At 43.0% G+C, this 9,237-nt stretch overlaps 1 protein-coding gene across 22 annotated transcripts in view; it reads right to left on the reverse strand.

Moving 5' to 3' along the window:
* Poteg (POTE ankyrin domain family, member G) overlaps nt 1–9,237 on the reverse strand; it is a 181,820-nt gene that overhangs the window by 81,693 nt on the left and 90,890 nt on the right. For 17 of the 22 annotated variants that reach the window (XM_063275612.1, XM_063275599.1, XM_063275616.1 and 14 more), the window contains 5 exons: nt 7,394–7,475; nt 5,121–5,149; nt 4,961–5,033; nt 2,231–2,304; nt 1,613–1,709 (listed from right to left, as the gene is read on the reverse strand). In XM_063275612.1, the coding sequence (XP_063131682.1) occupies nt 1,613–1,709; nt 2,231–2,304; nt 4,961–5,033; nt 5,121–5,149; nt 7,394–7,475 (355 nt within the window). Of the gene's footprint in view, nt 1–1,612; nt 1,710–1,921; nt 2,110–2,230; nt 2,305–4,960; nt 5,034–5,120; nt 5,150–7,393; nt 7,476–9,237 lie in introns of those variants that run through there. The other 5 variants (XM_063275619.1, XM_063275618.1, XM_063275617.1 and 2 more) reach the window with 2 other exon arrangements.

The raw sequence follows: 9,237 nt of genomic DNA on the forward strand, positions 1-9,237 counted from the left end.
GGAGCCCCCAGTGTAGGGGAATGTCATGGCGGGGAGGCAGGAAGGGGTGGGTAGTTGGGGAGGAGGAACACCCTCACAGAAGAAGGGGGAGGGGGAATGTAATAGGGGATTTATGGACGGGAAACCAGGAAAGGGAATAACATTTGAAATGTAAATAAAAAATGCCCAATAATATGAAAGAAAAAAATCAGATATGAGGACAGCAACCATTACTTCCATCCACTTTCCTGGTGACGAAGGTGTTGAAAAAATAAGTTATGAAGAATCGGATTTTTAATTTAACAATTAGATGCTCATTTCAGCTTAAAATTCAACTAGCTGTTTGAAAAATTTATACAATTGTCTAGACAGTCATACACCACGTACACACTAGGCGGAGGTACAATGTCGAAGTTAAGCACGTGTGTCAAAGCCGCACACACAAGTGGTTCCAGTAAACAGGAACTAACAGAACTGGAACCAGCACCGGTAGGTTCCTGGAATCTCACACGGCTGCCCTGCACTTTCTCTCCCCTGGGAGAGAACTGTTTCTAGGAATTTTCTTGTCAAACTACAGCCTTTTACACTTCCTATCCCCTTCCTGTTTGAAGTACTTTTGCTCTATTTTTTGACCAGTTTCTTCCTCTGTATAAAACTCAGCACAGTAGCCACCGTCCTCCTGAATAATAGTTCTCATCATCCAGGTCAGTATGTTTGCATTTAACTACCCTAAGAGGTTTTCCAGCTTTCACAGTTTCATTTTCACTGGAGTTGCCCATTATTCCTTTAGACTAAACTCCTTTGCTCTTGGCCTTGGGACGCAATCGTCTTCTGTATAAGTGCTGGCATACTTTACTCGGTGATCATTTCTTGAGTTTTTACTAGGCTTATGCTCTGGGATTTGGGGATTGTAGAGAAATGAGACAATGTTGGCCAAACATAGGTATTGCCTGGGATAACTTACAAATGCTGAGTTTATAAAGATAGGAAGGAAGAAAGCACAGGAGTGTGTATGTCGGGGGACATGGAGCACAAAGGCCTTGAGTGGAGGAGCACAATCACAGGGCATTAACTTATTTACGTGTTTGACTGGCCACAGCTGTTTCTGTGTCAGCTGTGAAGAACACCTAACCCTCCCAGACCCAGTTTTCCAGCTCCAGTGTCCTTCAGAACCTGAGGCTTACAGGTTGCATTGTAACTTCTAATTTTATGCTCTAACACTCTTGTATTATATTACAATATTTCTCCCTATATTTCTAATACAGCTACCTTCATTTTATGAAGACTTTACTTGCACACTCTCCCCCATACACCTGCCTGACTCCTTTCATTTAATCCCTGCAACTTTGTCTATTATAGTCTTCATTTCTTTTCTTAAACGTTCTTCCATTTCCTGATAGTTCTCATACTTAATAAAGACGTTAAATATTTCCAATCACACATCAACTCTCTCGGGGAAACTTTACTGATGTAACCTCTGTTAGAAGCTTGAAAAGATACACAGATTACCGTTGGTCAAGACTAGTTCTTAATTCATGAAGATTAGCTGGGCACTTGTCTTTGGTGAAGAGAAAAGCCCCATCTTCCTGTTGTACCAGGCGTTCCTTGCTATGACAGCTAACAGAGTTCTTACCTGTGTCTCCAGTGGCTCTTGTCATTTTTACACGTTTCGGGGCATCTATTGACACTCGGGCATTCCGTTTCAGTTGAAGTCTCTCAAATATAGCCTGCTAAGATTAGGATCAGTCAGGACTTGCACAGACATTCCCTTACGATTCTCCAAGAACATCACAGCTTCCTTTCCTAAAGCAACTTGACCTAAGCAAAGTATGCATGCCCGTCAAAACAGGCATAGATATATAAATATATAGAAAGACGGATGGATGGATGGATGGACGGATGGACAAATGGATGGACGGACGGACAGACAGCTAGATAGTCCTTATATGTGCTTTCTAAATCATATCTTTATTTCTTCATGCAATGACTGAACAGAGAAGTCCATTGATTTATGTCTTATTTTGTAAGTAGTTGGAATTTGAATAGTGATGAAGGATTATGCAAGAAATCTAAGGATAAGGTTTGGGGAGTTAGTTATTGTGGATTCCAAAATCAGCATACATTGCACAACTGAAAAGGAAGAGGAATGGTAAATTAAATACCAGATGATGGTCCCATTTCTCTGGAAGGTTGTGCAATGTTAGAGAACCCCTGCCAACAAAACGAATCTTAGTTTGAAGGTCCCGAATACCTTCCTCTGCTTCTTGTCACCGCCACACCCTCCTGTCTGCTCCTCCTCTGACCTCCGGTGTACAGTTTTGGGTCCTGACAAATACATATGGGTAGTTAAAGTCAGCCAAGAGAGCAGTGAAAAAAAATGGGCTCATCTACAGAACCACGGATATAAAATTTTCAAAATGGGAATAATAAAATGTTGAACTTTTACTTTGCAATACAATCTTCAATTAAGCTTGATGTTCAACCAGATGTTTGCCGATTCAGAAAATAAATGTCATTATCAAAAGCTTCGTGTACCACATATAGATAGTAGGAGTCCCCACATTCACCTCTTTGTGCATGCACTTAGTGCCCTAATAAACAGAAATGAGCACATCTTCAGCAACGCAATTGTCAGTATGACTCACATATGCCCATGGGCTCAGTTTTCTGTACTCACAGAGAGTAACACACCAAAGATCACCTAGGCATGTTCTTGGTCTGCTGACCCTCTTCTGCAGTGCTTGTGTCTACTAGTTTGACAAGTCTTTCCTTACCTTAAGACTCAGCATAGTGAGGTAAATATCCTGTGATTCTATTTCTCTTCTCCTATTAAGTGCTGCTTTCCTCACAGCAGCCTTAACACTTCGTTTATTTTTCAAACATTTTGTGCCATTTGAGGTATAAATTCTTCACTCACGTACCTAAGTAGTTTATTTCTGGGCTAGAAATTTTTTTATAAAAAAGAATGTGAAAGTAATGTTTTAGTCGATTTTCTTTGGACTTGTTTATCAGATTTTAACTGGTTTCTGGCTCTGGAATTTAAAGAGGTAAACAAACATCGCAGCAGTGCCTTTATTCCAGAATTCTTTGTCTGTTAATGAGTGGGTTCCAGGATATGGCGGCCAAGATAGTAAAGTAGTTTGTGAGAAAAACTGAGGGAATCACAGAGTTTCAACTTGCGGATGGGTCTGAAAATGTAAGTAGGGCCGAGGGAGACATCGCTGTCTCATTAGCAGTGGCTGAGAAGTTGGTAGAGATTGCCAAGAGCTGGGCAGGGAGGGCTGAGAAGGAGTCATATAATTAAGATTTACAGTAGATGCTAAGATGCTTGGATACCAATGTTGGAAGGAAAGGTTAGATTTTACTCTCACAGCTGAGACAGATCAACTCAAGATATGAGGAGGACAATATTTCCAAGTGGCATGTTTAAGAAAATGGAGACAAATTATTGAGTAGGATACAAAACTTACAACTCATGAAATCCTGAACCTTTAGCAAGTCTAGTCCAGGAAAGTATTTAAGAAAGAATCATTACAAGAGGGTAAATGTGAACTAGGACCCCTACACAACTAGACACTGACACTGTTTCAGTGTGAAACACGGCATGAACCGCGAGAAATCACTGGACGATGTCTGTCTCCTTTCATCCCTTTTCCTACCTGCCTGGGTTGGTGGATATCACTTATGACTTCTCAAGAATGTGAGCTTCTTAAAGGAAAACTCTCATTGATGAGTTATAGGATGGATGGGTTTCAGGGCTCTCCCACTGTATGCAAGTGAGGCTTTAGGGCGAACTCTAAACCAATTTGTGTTAATAAAAACGTGATTACAGCCAAATCAGAAGAAATATCATCCCCAAAAAAATGCAATTCAGTTAGTACGTGGTTTTGGATTCGCTGTTGTCAATAACTGTGTTTATATGCAATTGAAACTGATATATAAAATATAAAATTAATTCTTTTGATCAGGGATAAGCAAGACAACACATTGAATCGTGTAATCTAGATATCATGAATCTGTTGAATCTAGATATCATGGTTGACTAAGGCCCACTGACATAAGTAGTACATTAATTAGAACACAAATTGCATAAGAATACTTATGGGCTGTGTCCACGATTGATTTAAAAATATTGCATATTTTTACAAAATATTTGTTTATTATTTATATTGTTTATATTGTTATATTGTTATTGTTTATTGTTTATTTTGTTATTGTTTTTATATTGTTATTATTTCTCCTTTGAGAATTTCATACAGCATGCTGTCATTATATTCACCCCCAGCTTCTCCCAGATCTACCCCTACACTCCCAACTTTGTGTCCTTTTTGAAAAAAATCAAGTTTAATTTCTGCTGTCCACCGGAGCATGGACTGGGGCTTCTCTCCTTAGAAAACAACAACAAACAAACAAACAAACAACAACAAAAACCAACTCTGCCTCTCTCAGCAACTACTACCAACGGTTCTTCAGGTATGGGTGGGTGAGACTCCTTGCCCTCCTCACTTCGGCTGAGATTTGGTCATCGGTCTCCATGGGTTTCATGCACTCGCGTCATAACCACTGCGAATTAATATGCAAAGCTCAAGGTATCACTAGACATCCCTAGGGATGGAGGAATATCTCGCCTTAGCCTCCCAGTTAGCTGAGTGTGCATACACAGACAGCTGTGAGAGAATGATGTATTTTATATTCCGTGTATCCTGATCTTTAATAGTTAAAACAACTGATCGCCGGGAAACTTGCGGATCCCACAACTGCGATGCAGTTGAGCTGAGGCACAGCCAGCAAAGCACACGCATGGTGGCTCACAGTGTCGAAAACCAACCCTTAATTAGTAAACGCCTCATTTTTAGATAACAATGGTAAAATGATATTTGTATTTGTTACATATAATCCTTTCACTAAATTAAAGAAAGACTGGCCATTTTCAAGTGGTCACAAGTACTTAGTTCAGGAAAATAAATATTGATAAATTTACCTGCTGAGAATGGCTTTTCCTGATTCGATGTTGAGTCTTCAATTGGTCCAAAATCTTGCTTTTCGGTGGAAGCCTTGTTTGGAACAAAACATTTAATGATATATCTTTATGTCATATATTAGGAAGTTAAGGATAGAGAACAAAATGTAAATATTATTACCTTTAATTCGGGATATTCATCGGGAGAGCCTGAAAAAAACAGAGTCATGTGTTAATTGCATGTTAACAGACAGGATCAATTAAAATTCCATGCAGGACTAGCATGGAAAATAATTGCTGTATTTATTATTGGGAATATTTCTTTTAAGACGAGCATTTCATGTATCTTCACTTTGTTCTGTTGTGGTCTGATTAGGACAGCAACAAAGTAAAACTCAAGTATAAAATGAGGTTTTTAACTTTTACTAAAGGATCCTTTCAAGGTGAGACGATTTCAATGGGCCTGGCTTCCATTTCTTTTGACTCTGATCCCAATGCCTACGTTCCATTCCTAATAGATGGAGGGAAAGGTGACCTCTTTCACGAGATGGCATTATTTAACCTAGACAACGAGCAGTGGCAAGACCCAGAATATGTCACCAGTCAAACACTTCAGAATAAGAAATTATTCTCTCCAGACTATTAATTCGGGAAGCAGAACACAGTCATAAAGTCCAGGGTCAACACTCAAATCTTTTTTGTTGTTGTTAACCAATTCGATTAACCTGTATATTAACAGTAAGAATAATGGTGCAGAAAAAATGTCTCCTTTGCTCATATGGATGGGTTATTTTGAAGACTACCTTTCCTTCTCCACTCTGGGTACAATGCCCTATGTTTTTCAATAAACGTTTCTCGTATGATATAAGAACCTAAAGCATAATACAGCCATAAGAAGTTTACCAGATTAGCAGATAAAGACAAACTGATTCTACACAAAGTATTAAGCAGCTACTACCCAGTTATCCTCACGATCCTTACAACCATCAATACAGTGCACAGCCGTAGTATGCCTTTTCCCCCAAAATTGCATTGGTTTGATATACTGTGTGGGGGGGACCAATTTGTTTCAAAATTATTCTCTGAGTTATTGGGATCTGGCAACAAAATTTAAAATGTGTAAAATGTGTCAGCAATTACTGACGCTTCAGAAGAAATCCTGATTTGACTCCTAGAGATTAAGGTTAGAACGATTGAGGAAGGATGCAGGGTATGAAAAGCTAGAACAAAGAGGTATTAAATACCACAAGTGTCAGTCTAAAGATAGCGATGACTGAGGGGTACGTGACCTGCTCTTTAATAGAATCGCGGACGTGGTACTCGGCCACGGTCAGAAAAAGCTATAAATATAGTATTAGACGGGAGTAAGATTATGATGTCTTATGAGGCTTAAAGTTATGGAGTGCAATTCTAAGGTGCATGGGCACCGGTGTTTGAAACTGTACTCCACATTAATCTTATCTTCCTACACAGCTAATGACCTTCTGTTCTCTGAAATAGTGGGTACTTCCTGTGCTCTCTAATGTCTTCATCTTCATTTCAACCCCTCTACTCTTCATTTTCTAATATTCATCAACTGAGAGATAATAGTGTAACTCATCCTTGGTGTTACACTCAATTTAACCTGTTTTTCTGATTCAGTGAGATATATTCGTTATTTAATATACTTCTTGTGTGTTCCCATGTTCATGCTTATGTGGGTGAACACTGTGTACCAGTGCACAAACAATTGTATGTGTGTGCATGTAAAGGAAATGTTGGGTGTTGTCCTAACACTGTCCACTTCTTTTCAGTCAGCGTCTCTCATGTCCTGAAGATCACCAGCTAACATAGACTGGCTAGCTAGTGAGCCCAGGTACTCTCTTGCCTCTCCCTTCCTACAAGCACATGTGACTGTGCCTTATATTTTTATGAGGGTTTGGGGGGTTCAAATTTATATGTTTATACTTAAAATTCAAAAACATTACCAACTGAGGGCTTGTCCCAGTCCCTCCATTTAAAACATTTTAACTTAAATATATAGTAGGCTGCTTTGGGGTGGGTAGGAGAATATCTCACTCCCTCTGTCTTAGATAATCATTGTCAGATTGTGTGTGTGTGTGTGTGTGTGTGTGTGTGTGTGTGTGTGTGTAGAGGTGGGGGTGTAGATGTGAATGGGTGGATGTGTGTGTTCAACTGGACTCTCAGCTTCCACCTCAAGCCAAGGTTTCTCTTTTCCTCTTAGCTCCACAGAACACCAGAGGTTAGTTGGCCTGCAAACTACTGGTTGTAATTCTCCTGTCTCTTGCTGCCATTTGAGCAGGTGTGCACCACCATATTTGGCTCTCACCATACATGGGTCCTGGGGATACAACTCATATTGTCATCCTTGAGTAGCAAATGCTACATTATACAATGAAGAATATTACTGAGCCTCTTGAATGGACTTTTTAAAAAATAAAATAGAGTTCTTACCTTTCTCTTGGCTACTTGTGGCATTTACTCTTCTCTCATCTTTAGCCAAGGATAAATGTGCAGCGTCCTTTGGTTGAGCTTCCTTAAACACATTTTTAAAATCAGTTTCAATAATTAGTTGCATGAAGATTCCTGAATTAGTTCTCAAAAATTAATTTCTATTTTAAAATTAATTATATTAAAAATAAAACAAGCATGAATGGAAAGATAATTTTAACAAAAGTGGGAGGAGCAAAGGAAGGAAGGGAGGAAGGAAGGAAGGAAGGAAGGGAGGAAGGAAGGAAGAGAGGGAGGGAGGAAGGAAGGGAGGGAGGAAGGAAGGAAGGAAGAGAGGGAGGGAGGGAGGAAGGAAGGAAGGGAGGGAGGGAGGGAGGAAGAAAGGGAGGGAGGAAGGAAGGAAAGAAGGGAGGGAGGAAGGAAGGAAGGAAGGGAGGGAGGGAGGGAGGAAGGAAGAGAGGGAGGAAGGAAGAGAGGGAGGGAGGGAGGGAGGAAGAAAGGGAGGGAGGAAGGGACGGAGGGAGGGAGGAAGGAAGAGAGGGAGGGAGGAAGGAATGAAGGAAGGAAGAGAGGGAGGAAGGAAGGAAGGGAGGGAGGAAGGAAGGAAGGAAGGAAGGAAGAGAGGGAGGGAGGGAGGAAGGAAGGGAGGGAGGGAGGGAGGGAGAAAGAAAGGGAGGGAGGAAGGAAGGAAGGAAGGGAGGGAGAGAGGAAGGAAGAGAGGGAGGGAGGAAGGGAGGGAGGAAGGAAGAGAGGGAGGGAGGGAGGAAGAGAGGGAGGGAGGGAGGAAGGAAGAGAGGGAGGGAGGAAGGAAGAGAGGGAGGGAGGGAGGACGGGAGGAAGGGAGGGAGGAAGGAAGAGAGGGAGGGAGGGAGGGAGGAAGGGAGGGAGGGAAGGAGGAAGAGAGGGAGGGAGGGAGGGAGGAAGGAAGAGAGGGAGGGAGGAAGGAAGGAAGGGAGGGAGGAAGGAAGGAAGGGAGGAAGGAAGAGAGGGAGGGAGGGAGGAAGGAAGGGAGGGAGGGAGGAAGGAAGAGAGGGAGGGAGGGAGGAAGGAAGGAAGGGAGGGAGGGAGGAAGGAAGGGAGGGAGGGAGGAAGGAAGGAAGGGAGGGAGGGAGGGAGGAAGGAAGAGAGGGAGGAAGGAAGAGAGGGAGGGAGGGAGGGAGGAAGGAAGAGAGGGAGGCAGGAAGGAAGGAAGGAAGGAAGAGAGGGAGGGAGGAAGGGAGGGAGGGAGGGAGGAAGGAAGAGAGGGAGGGAGGGAGGAAGGAAGAGAGGGAGGAAGGAAGAGAGGGAGGGAGGGAGGAAGGAAGAGAGGGAGGGAGGAAGGAATGAAGGAAGGAAGAGAGGGAGGGAGGGAGGAAGGAAGGGAGGGAGGGAAGAAGGAAGAGAGGGAGAAAGGGAGGGAGGAAGGAAGGGAGGGAGGGAGGGAGGAAGGAAGAGAGGGAGGAAGGAAGAGAGGGAGGGAGGGAGGGAGGAAGGAAGAGAGGGAGGAAGGAAGGAAGGAAGGAAGGAAGGAAGGAAGGAAGAGAGGGAGGGAGGAAGGGAGGGAGGGAGGGAGGAAGGAAGAGAGGGAGGGAGGGAGGAAGGAAGAGAGGGAGGAAGGAAGAGAGGGAGGGAGGGAGGGAGGAAGGAAGAGAGGGAGGGAGGAAGGAATGAAGGAAGGAAGAGAGGGAGGGAGGAAGGAAGGAAGGGAGGGAGGGAAGAAGGAAGAGAGGGAGAAAGGGAGGGAGGAAGGAAGGGAGGGAGGGAGGGAGGAAGGAAGGGAGGGAGGGAGGGAGGAAGGGAGGGAGGGAGGGAGGGAGGAAGAGAGGGAGGGAGGGAGAGAGGAAGGAAGGGAGGGAGGGAGGGAGGGA

The sequence above is a fragment of the Rattus norvegicus genome, chromosome 16, assembly GCF_036323735.1.
Source record: "Rattus norvegicus strain BN/NHsdMcwi chromosome 16, GRCr8, whole genome shotgun sequence".
NCBI classification, from domain to species: domain Eukaryota; kingdom Metazoa; phylum Chordata; class Mammalia; order Rodentia; family Muridae; genus Rattus; species Rattus norvegicus.